The 19,213-nt window shown below is 47.1% G+C and overlaps 1 protein-coding gene across 1 annotated transcript in view; it reads left to right on the top strand.

Moving 5' to 3' along the window:
- Positions 1-12,189: 12,189 nt before the first annotated feature.
- Positions 12,190-19,213, top strand: part of WDR90 (WD repeat domain 90) — a 62,574-nt gene continuing 55,550 nt past the window's right edge. The window contains exons 1-5 of the mRNA XM_073636287.1: positions 12,190-12,287; positions 13,473-13,564; positions 15,188-15,364; positions 16,903-17,041; positions 18,627-18,797. Of these exons, the coding sequence (XP_073492388.1) occupies positions 12,278-12,287; positions 13,473-13,564; positions 15,188-15,364; positions 16,903-17,041; positions 18,627-18,797 (589 nt within the window). The 5' untranslated portion in view covers positions 12,190-12,277. The remainder of the gene's footprint in view (positions 12,288-13,472; positions 13,565-15,187; positions 15,365-16,902; positions 17,042-18,626; positions 18,798-19,213) is intronic.

Below are 19,213 nucleotides of genomic sequence, written 5' to 3'. Positions count from 1 at the left end.
CATTGTTAGTGTCTTTGGGAGGAATAGTGCCCCATCACTGGTGTCAGTGGGAGGAATAGTGCCCCATCATTGGTGCCATTGGGAGAAATTGTGTCCCATCATTGGTTTCATTGGGAGGAATTGTTCCCACTCGTTGGTGTCATTGGTAGGAATAGTGCCCCATCATTGGTGTTAGTGGGAGAAATATTGCCCTATAACCAGTGACAAATGGAGTAATCATGCTCCATCATTAGTATCAGTGGGAGGAATAATGTTCTATTATTTATATCAGTGGGAGAAATAGTGGCACTTCATTAGTGTCAGTGGAAGGAATGGTACCCTATCATTGGTCTCATTTGGAGGACTAGTACCCCATTCATTGGTGTCATTGAGAGAAATAGTGTCCCATCATTGGTGTCAGAGGGAGGCATCGCGCCCCATCAGTGTGTGCCAGTGGGAGAAATTATGCCCCACTGTTAATGTCAAAGGAAGCAATGGTGTCTCATTGTTGTCATTAGGAGGAATAGTGCCTCAAATCAGTGGGATTAATGCCGCGTACACACGGTCGGACTTTACGGCAGACTTTGCCCGGGGGACTGGATTTCGTCAGACAATTCGATCGTGTGTGGGCTCCAGCGGACTTTGTTTTCTCAAAAGTTGGACGGACTTAGATTTGAAACATGTTTTAAATCAATCCGTCGAACTCGAGTCTGGTCGAAAAGTCCGCTCGTCTGTATGCTAGTTCGACGGACAAAAAGCCACACTAGGGCAGCTATTGGCTACTGGCTATGAACTTCCTTGTTTTAGTCCGGTCGTACGTCATCATGTACGATATTCGACGGACTTTGGTGGATTGTGTGTAGGCAAGTCCGTTCATTCCGAAAGTCCGTCGTAAAGTCCGTCAAAAAGTCCGCCGGGCAAAGTCTGCCGTAAAGTCCGCTCGTGTGTACACGGCATAATAGTGTCTCATGATTGGTGTCACTGGGAGGAATAATGCCCCATCATAGGTGTCAGAGGGAGGAATCGTGCCCCATCGTTGGTCATGCTTCATATGACCAGGTTGTAGATTGGAGACCTAAGCTGTTGAGTACACAGCTCCATTCACTGGAAACACCTGAACTCATTTGAAATAAAGTTCCACCTACTTTTTTCATATCAGCATCTCTGATGGTTAGGTGTTCACGAACCTTTGGCCATATAATGTATGCTTTTTTTGTTGTTATGACCATGATTAAAAAATAAAATGTAAAAAAATGTTTTTTTTTTTTTTTGTCAGGTAAACGTGAAACAATACATATGAATATTTCCTATTTGCACTACCAGCCAGAAAATGGCTGTCATGTGCCTGGTCTGGAGTCTGCAATGACAAGGACTGCCTCTCTTGTACCTCCAGCCTAGAGGCCATTAGTTGTGATGAGAGATGGCAGAAAGGCATGGAGCGGCACAAGTACCTGTGGCATGACCCTGACTTGCTGGAGCTTAACCCCTTCCCACCCACTCCTGGTGGTCCTTTAACTGGGTCTTAAGGTCGGAGGGCAGAACCGACTTCCTAAACATGTGATCACTGTGATTGGCTGTCACAGTGATCACATGATCGGGAGCCCAGCATTGACCCTGGAGTTGGACTTTAACGAGCATTGAAGTCTTGCAGTGTCGGGGGGGGGGGTTCTGCCATGGGTACATTTTACCTATTAACCTGAGTTTAGCGTTAAGACAGCAGTTAATGTTTTTCGGAGTCCCCCCATAACATAGTTATATTATCTGTTGAACTGACCAGTAGATCCATTATTTTTCCACTTCTTTTAAATTCAGCATAACACTGACAGGGGTCCTCACAATGGACAGCTTTTTTTTTCATATGGCTTAAACATTTTTTTTCCAAAAGAACAAAAACTTTTGCTGTGACTTTTATAAAATGGTTAGCTGGGGTTGGACTTTGATTATTTTGGCTCTTATCTAAAGTCCACTTAAAACATGTCCATCTAAGATTACTCTGTCCACAGGGTGACAACCCTTCTGTGCAACTGCACTGCAGAATGAAAAGCATTGTCCCTTCTTATAGGAAGTGTATAAATAATGGATCTCCTGGCAGGATGAATAGGTAATACAACTATGTTATGGGGGGACTCATATCATAAATGCTATTTTTAAAGTGGTTCTAAAGGCAAAAGGTTTTCTACCTTAATGTATTCTATGCATTAAGGTAAAAAACCTTCTGGGTGCAGCTCCTCCCCCCCCAGCACCCCCTTATACTTTCCTGAGTCCCATCTTGATCCAGTGATGTGCATGAGAGCAGCGCCTCTCCCAGATCTCTCTCTCCTCATTGCCTCACACAGCAGCAGGAGCCGTTGGATCCTATTACTGTCAATCACAGCCAATGAGGAGAGATCGGGGGTGGGACTGAGCCAAGCTCTGTGTTTGAATGGACAATATCAATTCACAGGAGCACGGCTCAGGAGTGAGCCTGCTTGGGTGCCCCCATAGAAAAAGGCTTGCTATAGGAGTACTCGGCAGGGGGGGGAGGAGCCAGGACTACGTGCAGGGGACCTAAAAAGAAAAGGCACACACAATCTTGCCTCTCCATGGTGGGTCGGCTGGAAATTGGAGCGTGTGAGGTGCTAACCCAGTTGTAGCTGTAGTATTTCTATAGAAAAATCGGGGTGGTTACACATCTAAACATACATGGCTAAAATGTACTTTATTCCAGAAGGCCTCGGCAGAGACGGAATATTGGCTGTAGGCTTTGGTACCATGAATCCATTTCTCAGACACTGGTAGGTGGTTGTGGCAGCTGAGAATACCTTTTTCATTTGTCACCATTCTCATCTTTCTCTGCTACAACTCAATTTAAATTTACCTCTGCATCTACTCGCATGCTTCTGCACTGTATTTAAACCCATTCGGTGGAGACGGAGATGACGAAGAGGCATCTGTTGCACCTCCTGCCCAATACTTTCAAAATGGCAACAGGAAATGTGAGGACATGGAGTGGCACAAGTGTCAGTGTTACAGCCAGATGTGTTGAGGCTGGCAGGTGCATGGACCAGGTGACTGTAGACTCCTGGACAGGAACCACATGCAGGAACACCAAGGTTCAAGAGCAGGTGACAACAACATGGACAGGATACAAGCTGATTTTGGTAAGCATTTAGGAGACGGAGTTGGGGATTGAAGCCGAGGTCAATAAGAGTAGGAAAGTGAAGGTACCAATTCAATAAGACAGAATCGGAGTTAAGGTCTGAAGTCAAGGTTGGTACCAGCTGGGAGTCGAGGACTGAAGTCAAGGTTAGTACAAGCTGGGAGTCGAGGACTGAAGTCAAGGTTGGTACCAGCTGGGAGTCGAGGACTGAAGTCAAGGTTGGTACCAGCTGGGAGTCGAGAACTGATGTCAAGGTTGGTACCAGCTGGGAGTCGAGGACTGAAGTCAAGGTTGGTACCAGCTGGAAGTCGAGGACTGAAGTCAAGGTTGGTACCAGCTGGGAGTCGAGGACTGAAGTCAAGGTTGGTACCAGCTGGAAGTCGAGGACTGAAGTCAAGGTTGGTACCAGCTGGAAGTCGAGGACTGAAGTCAAGGTTGGTACCAGCTGGAAGTCGAGGACTGAAGTCAAGGTTGGTACCAGCTGGGAGTCGAGGACTGAAGTCAAGGTTGGTACCAGCTGGGAGTCAAGGACTGAAGTCAAGGTTGGTACCAGCTGGAAGTCGAGGACTGAAGTCAAGGTTGGTACCAGCTGGAAGTCGAGGACTGAAGTCAAGGTTGGTACCAGCTGGGAGTCGAGGACTGAAGTCAAGGTTGGTACCAGCTGGAAGTCGAGGACTGAAGTCAAGGTTGGTACCAGCTGGAAGTCGAGGACTGAAGTCAAGGTTGGTACCAGCTGGGAGTCGAGGACTGAAGTCAAGGTTGGTACCAGCTGGGAGTTGAGGACTGAAGTCAAGGTTGGTAACAGTTAGGTACTGAAGGTACCAATTCAGAAGACAGGATTGGAGTTAAGTGGTTCTAAAGGCAGAAGTTTTTTTTTTATTACAATGCATTCTATGGATTAAGATAAAAAACTTTCTGTGTGCAGTAGCCCCCCTAATACCTGAGCCCCATTTCGATCTAGTGATGTTGCACGAGAGACACAGCAGTGGGCGCCATTGGCTCCCGCTGCTGTCAATCAAAGTCAAAAAGCCAATGAGGAGCGAGAGGGGCGGGGCCGAGCCACGGCTCCGTGTCTGAATGGACACACAGAGCAGCGACTCGAAGACCGTATCGGAGCCAATAATTGAAGCAGAGGTTGGTAAAAATTTGGCAGTGTATGTACCTATATGGAAGTTTGGATCGGAGTTGAGGATTGAAGCCGAGATTGGTAAGAATTGGGTAGTGATGGTAGCAATTCAGGAGACAGGATTGGAGTCAGGGATTGCACCTGAGGTTGGTAACAGTAGGACAGTGAAGGGCTAAAACTAGGAGATGATACAGATCCCATCTACCATAACCACATTGCCATCTTTGGTGCACTTCTAAGCTTGTAACCTTTTCTGTGGCCCGTGCCTGAAATGCATACTATAGCTGCATTGACAAAGGGTCTGCCATAGCAGGTCGCAGTTGGGATTTGTAGACCCACACACATACTAGGGCCACCTTGGAAATTAGCTAGTTAACCTTCAGCATGGCTTTGGAGTGTGGTAGGAAAAGGAGTTCCCAGAGGCACAGGGAGAACATGCAAATTCCATGGTGTCCTGGCTGAGATTTGAACCAAGGGCGGCAGTGCTGTGAGGAATGAGTGCTAACCACTAAGCCACCATACAGCCCCGGGTGCTATCTTGAGTTTTCTTTATTCATGTAGCGAGGTGTGCCCAGCCCTGGGATCGGCCTTATCAGGACTCGCTCCCTATAGACAGCTGCTGGAAATCAGAACTAAACAAAGCGGTGAGATATGAAATCTGATGTAGTGGGAGGAGTTTTCAGATTTCTGTGTTGTTGTCATCCTTGTGAGTCTTCTATAATGGAGATATTTATCTTCTCATTTCCATCTCCACACAGGGCTTTGTAAGCATGTTTTCTATTTCAGAAAGTTAAATGGCTAGCATGAGATGTGTCAGACACACGAGCTGAGCCAACATGTGGTGTAACTACATATAGTGTGGAGTCTAAACCATAGTTGCCAACATTGCAAAAAAAAAAATTGGGGACACTTTTTGCATGTAGGCGGAGCCTTGCTATAATTAGGGGGCGTGGCATTCTTTTGGAGGCGGGGCATACCGTAACAGAAAAATAAGTCGCGCAAAGCACGCCGCGACGAAAAATGGGCGTGGTTTGAGCGGAATAGTGGGCTATTGAGATGAAGAAGAATGAGGGATGGAGGGAGAAAGAAAGAAAGAGGGAGAGAAAGAAAAAGAAAGAGAGAAAGGAAGAGGGATGGAGGGACAGCAGGCCCAGATCCTACACAACAGTAGAAATCTGTGTATTCCAGAAAGTTTAACAATCAGCAGATAAAGATACTCCAAACACCTGGTGTTGGTGCTTCAATCATCCCGGCACCATGGTTGTTATGGTGTCAGGATGATTGAAGTGCATTATTTCTATTATTACATTGTAATATAGAATGAAATTATTTAACTCACCATAATGCAGAATCAGTGGAAGCCCTGAGCGTGTCACCTGCCACGTCGCCTATCACCAGATGCCATCAGGTGTCCCTTACATCAGGCATTGCCAGCAGAGTCCCCCCTTACATCAGGCATTGCCAGCAGAGTCCTCCCTTACATCAGACATTGCCAGCAGAGTCCTCCCTTACATCAGGCATTGCCAGCAGAGTCCTCCCTTACATCAGGCATTGCCAGCGGAGTCCTCCCTTACATCAGACATTGCCAGCGGAGTCCTCACTTACATCAGGCATTGCCAGCAGAGTCCTCACTTACATCAGACATTGCCAGCAGAGTCCTCCCTTACATCAGGCATTGCCAGCGGAGTCCTCCCTTACATCAGACATTGCCAGCAGAGTCCCCCCTTACATCAGACATTGCCAGCAGAGTCCTCCCTTACATCAGACATTGCCAGCGGAGTCCTCCCTTACATCAGACATTGCCAGCGGAGTCCTCACTTACATCAGGCATTGCCAGCGGAGTCCCCCCTTACATCAGACATTGCCAGCGGAGTCCCCCCTTACATCAGACATTGCCAGCAGAGTCCTCCCTTACATCAGGCATTGCCAGCAGAGTCCTCCCTTACATCAGACATTGCCAGCGGAGTCCCCCCTTACATCAGACATCGCCAGCGGAGTCCCCCCTTACATCAGACATTGCCAGCGGAGTCCCCCCTTACATCAGACATTGCCAGCGGAGTCCCCCCTTACATCAGACATTGCCAGCGGAGTCCCCCCTTACATCAGACATTGCCAGCAGAGTCCTCCCTTACATCAGGCATTGCCAGCAGAGTCCTCCCTTACATCAGACATTGCCAGCGGAGTCCCCCCTTACATCAGACATTGCCAGCAGAGTCCCCCCTTACATCAGACATTGCCAGCAGAGTCCCCCCTTACATCAGGCATTGCCAGCGGAGTCCCCCCTTACATCAGGCATTGCAGCGGAGTCCTCCCTTACATCAGACATTGCCAGCGGAGTCCCCCCTTACATCAGGCATTGCAGCGGAGTCCCCCTTACATCAGACATTGCCAGCGGAGTCCCCCCTTACATCAGGCATTGCCAGCGGAGTCCCCCCCTTACATTAGACATTGCCAGCGGAGTCCCCCCCTTACATTAGACATTGCCAGCGGAGTCCCCCCTTACATTTGACATTGCCAGCGTGGTCCCCCCTTACATCAGACATTGCCAGCGGAGTCCTCCCTTACATCAGACATTGCCAGCGGAGTCCCCCCTTACATCAGACATTGCCAGCGGAGTCCCCCCTTACATCAGGCATTGCAGCGGAGTCCCCCCTTACATCAGACATTGCCAGCGGAGTCCCCCCTTACATTTGACATTGCCAGCGCACTCCCCCCTTACATCAGACATTGCCAGCGGAGTCCCCCCTTACAATCAGACATTGCCAGCGGGGTCCTCCCTTACATCAGACATTGCCAGCAGAGGTCCCCCTTACATCAGACGTTGCCAGCGGAGTCCCCCCTTACATCAGACATTGCAGCGGAGTCCCCCCTTACATCAGACATTGCAGCGGAGTCCCCCCTTACATCAGACATTGCCAGCGGAGTCCCCCCTTACATCAGACATTGCCAGCGGAGTCCCCCCTTACATCAGACATTGCCAGCGGAGTTCTGTCCTTACACCAGGCATCCCCCAATGAAGCCCCCCCTTTCTTTACATCAGGCATTCCCAGCAGTGGAGACTCTCTCCACCGCCATTACTAAACAGAATGGGACAAAATACTTGGCTGCCAATAGCAATTGAGCTGCGGCGCCGCACACCCCCCCCCCCTTCCCACATCAGGTCACAGACAGACGGCTGCGGGGCGGGAGGTGGGCGGTGCCACAGCTCAAATTCTATTGGCAGCCACGCGGCCATTACTAAACAGTAATTGCTTGTTTTGGTCTTCGGGAAAATGGCAGCTGGTGGAGACATTGTCTCCGTCGGCCACGGACCTCTAGCGGCGGAAAGAAAAAAAAAATCGGTAAAATAAGAATTTCCCCGGACATTTCCCGGGAATGGCTAAATCCGGGAAAAGGGTTTAAATCTCGTGAATGTCCCGGTAAATTCGGGACAGTTGGTAAGTATGCTAAACTGCCTGGAGCAGCATATGCAATGTTTAGCATGCCCTGGCTATCCAATAACGCTGTACGTTCTGCATTGTATTGGGACAAGTATGCAGGTCAGAAGCTCCAACTTTACTTACTTGTCCACACTCCATAGTTACATCTCAGGTGCTGGTTCAGCCACCTAAAAAAAAGTGATTTATACCACCAGCAGCAGGAATACTTTTTCAGCAAAATAGCCAGCAGTAAGAAGTTCTGGACTGACGCATTTCGCCATAGACATAGTGCTTTCTCTTTGAGCTCTGTGCCTAGTGTCAGTACAGAAGAGGAATGTAACTTTGAAGTGTGATGTCTGACCTGGAGCTGCAAATAACACTCCTTTTTTTTAATTAAAATAGTCAGGAGGAACAGGTTCTGTCCGACGCATTTCGCACCAGGCACAGCGCTTTCTCTTTGCGTCTTGTACAAACCGTGTTAGTACAGAGCTTGTTCCTGCTGGCTATTTCAATAAAGGAAGAATACCATTTTGCATTTGTGTGCTGTGTTCTGAAATGATAAAATGACATTCAAAGTGATTTAGCCCCGGTTCACATTTCACACCGCATGTGATTACACCACAGTCCTGTGCAAATCACATGCGATTCTATGTGGTGCAGTTTGAGCCTATTCATTTATTTTGATCGCACCACATCACCATGAAAAAGGCAGCTTTTCTTTCTTTTTTTCTGGACTGGAACCAGATCCCCTGACTGTTCACACCCATGTGATCGGATTCAGCATTTTTCAACCTGCTTTTCGGGTGTCCTTAATTTTTAATTACCACCTGCAGCAGATTGCATAAGAACAGTGTGATTGCTATGCGGTGTGGGAAATGCACAGGAATCGCTGCGTTTCCCACAATGCATCAGTGTGAACCAAAGATGAAGACAGACAGCAAACTTATATTTTTATTTTTTTTTGGCCAGCAAGAGTGACCTCCATTATTTCTTATGTATAGAAGTTAGTGAGGATGTGATGGTGACACAGAATTCTATAACTTGTCACCGGCTCCAGTGTGACCGGCAAAATCCGACCTTTCAATCTGTTATCATGACAGCGCTGAAGAGAAAAATTATCTTTTCTCGCCATTCTTCTGCTGGTTTGTTCTTCTTTTTTCTTCTGCCCATGTGTAATGAAGCAGCATGAGCTCCGCAGTGTGTGTGCTGACACTTCTTATAGGAGCAAGTATAGAAAGAATGATCTCCACCCACATATAGACATAGAAATCTGCCAAGTTTAAGCCCATCAACAAAAAACTATATGTATATAAATATATTCACTGGTCACTTTATTAAGAAGTCTCTACACGGAGTGCTCTGTGCTCTCTTCCTCAGATGTGGGTCATCATTCTGCACCATTAGCAACACCAACCCCTCCCCCCTCCTCTATTATATTCCCAGATTTCTCTATTTTAAGCATGCATAGTACGGCCTCTAATACGCATGCGTCGTATTCCCGTCTGACGCATGCGCACTGCGGCCCAGGTAAATCTGACATCTACTGCGCATGCGTCGAATCCCCCATGCCCGAAGCGTGGCGAGCGAAGCGAGCCCACGAGGGGCCCTCTTACAGGCGCCGTGTACAGCTGATTTTCCCCTATTTATCTTTGGCTATTTCCGCCGGATCCTACTGCGCAGGATCCGGCGGAAATAGCGTTTTTTTCAAACGCTTCTAGATGCAAGCAGGGCTAAACATGACTTTTGGACGCCCCCCCCCCCCCCCCCGGTTTCCAGCTGTCAAGTTACATTTTTCAGGAGAGATTGAACAACGTCCTCTGTATATGAAGTCTAATGCCCCGTACACACGATCCGAAAATCGTACGTAAAATGCCGCATTCGAAACGATCGTACGATAATCGGATCGTTAGTACAGAGCTTTCGAGAGCCGATCAGGACAGTTCATCCGATATTATTCTATCGGACATGCACGGAAATTTTTTCCGTACGATGCCAGATCGTACGATTTTCGTTTAATCGGTACAGCTATCGTTCGAAAATGCAATACAAATGCATTGCAACACATGACATCGCTTCCGAATTTTTATTCTGTCGTACGGGAATTTTCGGGACTTTAGTAAACTCATCAGATTCGATGTGAGATTAGCATGCAAACAAAAACGGACGATCATTCGTCCGATATTCGGATCGTGTGTATGGGGCTTAATACACCACAACCCCATAGTTCTATCTCTAGTGCTGGAGAAGAGAAGACAAATATAAAACATACAAAGCCCTGTGTGGAGATGGAAATGAGAAGATAAATATCTCCATTATAGAAGACTCACAAGGGTGACAACAACACAGAAATCTGAAAACTCCTCCCACTTCATCACATTTCATATCTCACCACTTTGTTTAGTTCTGATTTCCAGCAGCCAGACTGGCCGGGAGAAAGGAGACATATAGTAGTAATATATGGGGGAGGGGGAGGGGCGAGTCCTGATAAGGCCGATCCCAGGGCTGGACACACTTCACAATATGAATAAATAGAACTCAAGATAGCACCGGGATTAGGTGGATTAGTGGAAAGCACTAACTCCTCGTAGGGAATCCGACGCATGCGCAGTAGATGTCGGATTTTCCCGGTCCGCAGTGCGCATGCGTCGAGCGGGAATCCGACGCATGCGCAGTAGATGCCGGATTTCCCGGTCCGCAGTGCGCATGCGTCGGGCGGAGATCCGACGCATGCGCAGTAGATGTCGGATTTCCTGGTCCGCAGTGCGCATGCGTCGAGCTGGAATCCGACGCATGCGCAGTAGATGCCGGATTTCCCCGGTCCGCAGTGCGCATGCGTCGAGCGGGAATCCGACGCATGCGCAGTAGATGCCGGATTTTCCCGGTCCGCAGTGCGCATGCGTCGGGCGGAGATCCGACGCATGCGCAGTAGATGTCGGATTTTCCCGGTCCGTAGTGCGCATGCGTCGGGCGGGAATCCGACGCATGCGCAGTAGATGTCGGATTTCCCCGGTCCGCAGTGCGCATGCGTCGGGCGGGAATCCGACGCATGCGCAGTAGATGTCGGATTTTCCCGGTCCGCAGTGCGCATGCGTCGGGCGGGAATCCGACGCATGCGCAGTAGATGTCGGATTTTCCCGGTCCGCAGTGCGCATGCGTCGGGCGGGAATCCGACGCATGCGCAGTAGATGCCGGATTTCCCCGGGCCGCAGTGCGCATGCGTCGGGCGGAGATCCGACGCAGGCGCAGTAGATGTCGGATTTTCCCGGTCCGCAGTGCGCATGCGTCGGGCGGGAATCCGACGCATGCGCAGTAGATGTCGGATTTTCCCGATCCGCAGTGCGCATGCGTCGGGCGGAGATCCGACGCATGCGTAGTAGATGCCGGATTTTCCCGGTACGCAGTGCGCATGCGTCGGGCGGGAATCCGACGCATGCGCAGTAGATGCCGGATTTCCCCGGGCCGCAGTGCGCATGCGTCGGGCGGAGATCCGACGCATGCGCAGTAGATGTCGGATTTTCCCGGTCCGCAGTGCGCATGCGTCGGGCGGAGATCCGACGCATGCGTAGTAGATGTCGGATTTTCCCGGTCCACAGTGCGCATGCGTCGGGCGGAGATCCGACGCATGCGTAGTAGATGTCGGATTTTAACTGGGCGGACTGCGCATGCGTCGGGCGGGATTTCAACGCATGCGCAGTAGATGCCGGATTTTCCCGGGCCGCACTGCGCATGCGTCGGGCGCGAATTCGACGCATGCGCACTAGATGCCGTACTATGCATGCTTAAAATAGAGAAATCTGGGAATATAATAGAGGAGGGGGGAGGGGTATACAGTTGGTGTTGCTAATGGTGCAGAATGATGACCCACATCTGAGGAAGAGAACACAGAGCACTCCGTGTAGAGACTTGTGGCCAGTGAATATATTTATAATATATATATTTTTTCTGGAGGGAGTTGTGGACATGCTGCTCCTGATTCATTCACCAGCCAGTACTGTTGCTGAGCATGGCTGACTCCAAAGGGCCTGCACTATGACTGCTGGCTGTGAATGTGGTAGCAGTGTGGTGGTGCGAGCTTTTCTGGGTTAAAACAGGCACTGAGAAGTGACATTCCGCCCATCAGCTGTTAACTCCCCATCTAAAAAGCGATCCACCATGAATCGCTTTTCAAAGGATGTCGCCAGCGTAAAATAGCAATTTGTAAATCAGCCCCATGTTCTATGTACACATCCCTTCCATGAGGTCTCTGTTATTATAAATTTATTATAAAATTCTCCAGATTCTGCCTGGACGTTTCCTCAGGATCACATCTGTCTCTACAAATCTCTGTCCACGGAGTTCATTGCTGAGTTCAGACTGACAGATCTCCTAACACACTGACTGCTGACAGCTTTGTGTACAATCTATTGGCGTGTGCTCCCTCCCGTGGGCGGGGTTAGGGTGGCTGAGCCAGTAGAACACCGGTGGGCGGGGCTGTAGAACAGATGTCTGCGGTTGCTCGGTTACAGTTTCTCAGCGTCCGTGAAGTCATCATCCTGCGCCTGATAACCACAGTAGTGACGTCACCGTTGTAGAGGCGGCTGTCCAGGCGGGAGGATTGAGCTGCAGACTGCAGAGATGGCTGGAGGTGAGTAATTGTATTCTGAGTGTGACCCTTGTGGAGGGCCTGACATGAGGGGCCCATGTCTGTACTGAGTCACTTGGCTGTGCTTTATTCTAATGTTGGTGTAGTCAGTGGTGGGTGATAACAGAGGGGGGGGGGGGCATAGCTCCCAACTGTCCCTGATTTGGAGGGATTGTCCCTGATTTGGAGCAATGTCCCTCTGTCCCTCATTCCTCCTCATTTGGGTCTGATCTATATAGTTGTATATAAAATGCACTTTTTATCTTTTTCAAAAAGTGTTTTCCTTTCATCTGATTTCTAAATTGCTGCATTTGTAAATTTTAAAAGTCAATATAAAGGAATAGTAGTGGTAAAAAAAGAAAAAAGGATCCCTTGTGGATTTAATTTTTTTTTTTTTTTTTTTTTTTGTGGTTTAATTCTCCTTTAAGGGAGTGTGACAGGGGGGCGTGTCCTATGGCCACATACATTTGCTAGTAGGTGTCCCCCATTCCCATCTCCAAAATGTTGGGGGGGGGGTGTCAGTGGTGGATGGCTGATAAGGGGGGTGTCAGTGGCGGATGGATAATAACGGGGGGGCAGTGGCAGATGGCTGATAACAGAGAGGGGGGGTCAGTGGCGAGCGGCTGATAGCAGAGAGGGGGGGGTCGGTGGCGAGCGGCTGATAGCAGAGAGGGGGGGGTCGGTGGCGAGCGGCTGATAGCAGAGAGGGGGGGGTCGGTGGCGAGCGGCTGATAGCAGAGAGGGGGGGGTCGGTGGCGAGCGGCTGATAGCAGAGAGGGGGGGGTCGGTGGCGAGCGGCTGATAGCAGAGAGGGGGGGGTCGGTGGCGAGCGGCTGATAATAATCAGTGCCGGGTGGGTGATAACAGAGGGGGGTCAGTGTTGGGTATATGGATGGTTGAAGATGTCAGTTCCTGATGTAGAAGTAATTGGGTGTCATCGGTGTGTGAAGAATGAGCGGAGTCTGTACTGCACGATATATTAAGTTGCTCAGTCATCACTCATGGATTCACATCTAATGCAGTGGCCCTTTAGCAGCCAGTCAGAATCCATCTCAAACTATATTACTTCACCTTTCATATCAACATTCCTCTCTGCACTCCCTATATTCTCAGCCTGTATGTGTCCTGTTCATGAAATGTATATATAATTATAATTTTCACACCTCTCTCTGTCTCGATTCCTCCCAGTCTGGCAGCATCCATTTGTGAACATCTTCAAGCATGTGCGCCTGGAAGAATGGAAGAGATCGAGCAAGGAAGGCGATGTCACCAGCGTCATGGTAATCTTCCTGGCTGTCCTTTCTTGGCCACCGTATGGATATGGAAGTTCTATTCTTGAGACCGGATAGGAACATCTTAGAACATAATGTGCCAGCATTTCACCTTTGCCCACATTTTTTGTCCTTTATGTGAACTTAAATACATTTCAGGGAAAGGAAATAATTTTCCCTTTTAAAGCTGAATTCTAGGAATTCAGCTCCTTTGTAAAAAGTGAAGGCACCCTATCATTTAAAGCGGAGATACACCCTGAAAAAAAAAAAAAAAACATAAAAATGCTCCTAAAAATCTGAAAAAAATATATTTTTTTTTTTTACTTCCCAGAAATGGCTGTTGCTAGGCCTAATCGTCCTAATCTGCCACTTACTACTCTGCGGTGTTCTTCATTCTTCTCCTCCTCGCGTTGTCTTCTAGGGAATGGGGAGCGCTGTGTTCTGGGAACTGTGTGTGTCCCAGAACACAGCCGGCCACTCACAAAGCGTTGCGCTACTCGCGCATGCGCAGTAGGAAACAGGCAGCGAAGCCGCAAGGCTCCGCTGCCTGTTTCCCTTAGTTCAAATAGTGGCGCCGGGACCTGATCCGATGAACGTATCGGCCTCGGGCGGCCGACATCGCGGGCACTCTGGACAGGTAAGTGTGCTTATTAAAAGTCAGCAGCTACAGTGTTTGTAGCTGCTGACTTTTAATTTTTTTATCAGCTGGACTTCCGTTTTAAGTCCAAGGAGGCGCATGGACATCTCCTGAGCTTATCTCTATTACTTACATCTTACCGTTTAATTGCCCTCTCGGAAGATGGCTATCACTGTATTTCTGGGTCTAAGCATCTTCAACAGAGTCGGTGCAGCTGCTATGCCTGCCTCGCCTCATGCCTATTCACAGAAGCCTTTGTATTATGTGGGCTCATTCAAAAAATACAAAGGCTTTTCTGAATGGGCTGCAAAGGGCATGGAGGTGCATAGCTGTGTGCCTCCCTCTCCTCTCTCACAGCCCCGAGTGTCAGTGTATGCTCTGGCAGAGCCATAAAACTGTCAGATATAAATAATAGAGATAAGTTCAGGAGATGTCATGCACCTCCTTGGACTTAAGTTCTAGTATGCCTGCACTTTTTTATTTTAGCAAAGTGGCTGAATTCCTGGAATCCGTTTTTTTAGGGTTGGCCAACCCAAACTAATACTGAGCGTCAAACCACAGAACAGTATTTTGTGTTTGTTTGGAACTCCAGCAGTATGATCTCTGTGTACAAATCCTCCTGAACATATTCCCTTTTGCATTTTTAATTTCTTTCTTTTTTTCTTTTTTTTTCAATTTTAATGGGAATGCAACAAGAGGAGTGACCACATAAAAAAAAAAAATCCCTCCAGCAGCACCATTGAGTTGCACCGCCAGCAGTGACCATTGTGTTCTGGCGGTGCAACTCAATGGTGCTGCTGGAGGGATTCCCCAATTAATACGGACTTTTTGGGGAAATTAAGCAATTTTGGTAAGTGGTATAATCTGTGGGCTGCCTAAGAATGATTTTTGGGTGGACCGGCTATCTATTGCTACCAGAACTACAAAAGTGTTAAAGAGGTCTTTGTCATTTTAATGCTTGGCGGTAAATTTTGCTATTCTTATTTTATTTCCAGGATAAAAATCTGAAGTGTACAGTATACAAGATCCGGGGGTCAATCCCTGCCGGGAACTATATTCAGCTCCCCAAAACCAGTTCCCAGAGCTTGGGCCTGACTGGGCGTTACCTGTACGTGTTTTTCAGACCACTACCTGGAAAACACTTTGTGGTGCACATAGATGTGAGCGCAGAGGTAAGACCCGATCTACAAAACTCTGTCACTCAGCGAATGTAGAGCAAGGATATGCAATTAGCGGACCTCCAGCTGTTGCAGAACTACAAGTCCCATGAGGCATAGCAAGACTCTGACAGCCACAAGCATGACACCCAGAGGCATGATGGGACTTGTAGTTTTGCAATAGCTGGAGGTCCGCTAATTGCATATCCCTGTTGTAGAGCATCTCTGTATCGTGGTTCAGCAACCCTGAAAGCAGATGTCTATCTTGGGTCAGACAGTAATCATATTTATAAGAATTTATAAGAAAAAAGCTTGCAAGCTGTAATTTGAATTGGTGGCCCTTCCAAAAAGAGGTGGCTGTTTTCACACTGCCAAAAAAAAAAAAAAAGCAAATAGTGCTGAGCTAAAGTGTTTGTAATTCCTAAAAATTTGCTTCTCACCTTTACTCCCTTTTTGTCTGTTTTAAATATCAAACAGATATAACAAAATGCTTTCTATTGTGTGCAAACATTTCCAATGGATCCTGCCAGAGGTGTCACACCTCTCCCTCTCCCCCTCCCTCTCCCCCTCCCTCCATTTTACGGGATAAAGCATTTAAAATGTGCATGTATTGCAGAGATGTACTGCACTTTTTTTTGTAGCATACTTTAAGGGAGAACTGTGCATGTAGCATGTCCACAGTGGCCCGCCATTTGGTTCCTTTTTTCTATAGGGGTCCATAGCTCTCCTACAGGAAAGCCACAGACTCCGCAACACAAGGTCTGCATAGAACTGTACAGTATACATCCATATTGAGTTACTGTCCTGTCTGTCTCGCTAACGGTCTAAATGGGTTATCTGCAGGGGTTGTATTAATTAATATTATTGTTGTTAAATGAAGGGCTAGGTTCGCATCCATGCAGCTCTGCAAGCCACATTTGCACAGGCACAGCAGCCCATTTATTGAATGGGCTGCTGTGCCTGTGTTTCATGCAGGGGAAAAAAGGTTCCTGCGCCATTTGTAAAAGGAAACAGGAGGGAATTCGTATGGTGCTTTTGCACCATGTGATTTCCCACAACCTAAAATGTGCTACAGTTTTAAATGTGTGGAGTGCCATTTAAGAACGAATGGCAACCCCACGTTTCTACAAAGGAAGCAGCACAGTTTGGCTGCGAGTGCAGGAACAGGTGAAATTTACCCGCTGTCCTGCACCTCCAACCACCTGCACAACTGTGAACCTAGCCTTACAGCTGTAGGAGCTATTTAGATAAGTGTCTTGTGCCTAAGTGTTGAGTGCCTTGCCCTTTATCCTCTGGGGCTCTGTTATTAACTTAACTGATACTTAACCCCATAAACCTTAGGGTTGTTTATAAAGCAGTGAATGTGATGTGTGTTTTTTTTTTTTTTTTTTTTTTTAAAGGGATTGCTTTACCTGTACCCTTCCCCCTTTTTTTATTTTTGGATGTTTCTTAAACCTTTTGAGAAACAGGATTTATGAATGTATGTGTATAATATAATTGCATATAATAATAATTTATTATTATTATTATTTTTTTTTTTTTTTTGTCTCCAGGATAGCCAAACCATCCGGATTTCCTTTTCCAATCTTTTCAAGGAATTTAAATCCACAGCTACATGGCTACAGTTCCCATTTGTGTGCGGTGCTATAAAAGGGTCAGTCTATGACAGCACTATGCAGGCAGCACGTGATGGTAAGTATACGTGGGATAACTAACAATATGGATGTTCTGTATCATAGGTTTTCCAAGTCATGTGGTCTTTGCAAAGTTTGCTTCTTGTAATGTATACATATGGTGGGTAGGAAGTGTGTGTATGTGTATATATAATAATGTGTGTGTGTGTGTGTGTGTATATATATATATATATATATATATATATAATGGAATGTGCTAAAGTCTTTATCCCCCCAAGTCATAATTTGGCTCACATTTTGGGGTTGACTTACTAAAGGCAAAAAGATCACAAGGGAAGTTTGTAAAGAGATTTTCCCAAGAGCTTAGTGAATGAGGCAAAGGTCTGCTGACTTCCCTCATTCGTTCATTCATGTCAAGCAAAAATACTAGGGTTGATTTTTTTTTTTTTTTTTTTAAACTGGAGAGGGCAAAATCTGGTGCCGCTGTGCATAGTAGCCAAACAGGTTCTAACTTCAATTTTTTTCAGTTAAGTTTTTGGAAGCCGATTGTGTTTTTTTTTTTTTAATGCAGAGTTGCACCAGATTTTGCACTCTCCAGTTTTAGTAAATCAACCCCACAGTCTTCCCCTCCCCCCAATTTTCTTTGTACATGTTTGGGTATTCCTTACAAAGTAAAATTTCACCACATTTACTAAGCTCTGGGGCAAATTCCCTCAAAAGTGAGCAGTCTATTTGGCTTCAGTGAATCAACCCCATTATATACAGGTGCCGCTATCAGAGAATAGTGATCAACACCCACACCAACCTTCTCAAAGTTTGGGATCCTTTGATTGCATATAATACCCCAGGTGACCATGAACAGGGACCTTGCTTTCAATTGACCATGATTAGCAACTTGCTGGCACAAGGATCTGACTAAACCCTGTGGGAGAGAATCCTTCAGCCCCCCCCCCCCTTTTTTTGTTTATTTTTCACCTTCTTCCCAGGTTGTGTGGTGTGGGGTTTTGTATACTTCTTTTTTTTTTTTCTTTACACATTTTGGGTTGATTTACTAAAACTGGAGAGTGCAAAGTCTGGTGCGGCTCTGCATAGAAACCAACCCCCTTCCAGGTTTGTAGCTTAATTGAACAAGCTGAAATGAGAAGTTGATTGGTTTCTAGTAAATCAACCTCCATTGTGTTTTTGGTTATTGACAGCAAAGAGCAACCCTCATTGCCTGATGCATCATACTGATCTCAGCTGAGATTCCACACAGTTGTGGTGTGCTATTGCGGTCTTCAAGGGGTGAAAGCCAGTAATGAGGAGGTGATATGCTGTGGATCGCACTTTAGAGACCAAAGCAAGTGTGGACAAGCCCATATGATGTTAAAACCTGAAGTGGATATGTATCCACTCAAAAACCTTGACTGTACAGATGCTGTGAAAAAACTAAAAACGATGTGCCTAGGTGGCTAAAGATAAAATGAAGTCCACCTGAGTGTAGGTGGAATAGGTTAGTTGCATTGGATAAAGCACCAGTGCCAGTGACCACACATATGTATCAACACGCTCAGTGAGGTTAAGCAGCTCCATTTCTTACCCACTCTTAATTAAATATTAAAAACGCATAGTTCCCAGTAGCTGACTCTGTTTGCTTTTACCAGGCTTAGTGGGTCCGGCCCCCACAGGCTCCCGCTGGACCTGCCTTCTGCTGGACCTCCAATACATCCTGTCTATGTATCTGAGCCGCAAGTACAGTCACCTGAGGAGCGTCAAGCTGTGCTCAAGTCTGCTAGTGAAGAATCTGATGACCAGTGACCTGGTCTTCCAGCCAGGTAAGGTCTTCTATCTGTGACGTTATTGTGCAGGGTGTCTGCATGTGGCAGTACAAAATATAAGGGATGCACTAATTCTGGTTGTTGATTATTCTGCACTGCTAATCATCATTGCTCTGCCCTTTTGAAATCGCTATTTTAAATGTATAAGTTCACTTAAAAAATAAAATAAATGCACATTTTTGTTTGCATGTAAACATTTTTTAATTTTATTATTTCTTTTTTGCGTCTGTAAAGCATTGCACCAGCGATCAGTAGATCGCTGGTGCCATGCAGGTCTCCTTCAGACCTATCGCTTTATCTGTATGCCTGTACATTCCGTACAGGCAAGCAGATACACTGACGGGAAAAATCAATGAACTACAAGCCAACATCAACAAAGGATGTCGGGACTTGTAGTTCATTCATACACAGAG

Source organism: Aquarana catesbeiana, linkage group LG06, assembly GCF_042186555.1.
Source record: "Aquarana catesbeiana isolate 2022-GZ linkage group LG06, ASM4218655v1, whole genome shotgun sequence".
Taxonomy (NCBI): domain Eukaryota; kingdom Metazoa; phylum Chordata; class Amphibia; order Anura; family Ranidae; genus Aquarana; species Aquarana catesbeiana.
Note: the sequence above shows the minus strand (reverse complement) of the source record. Positions and strands in the feature narration are given on the sequence as shown.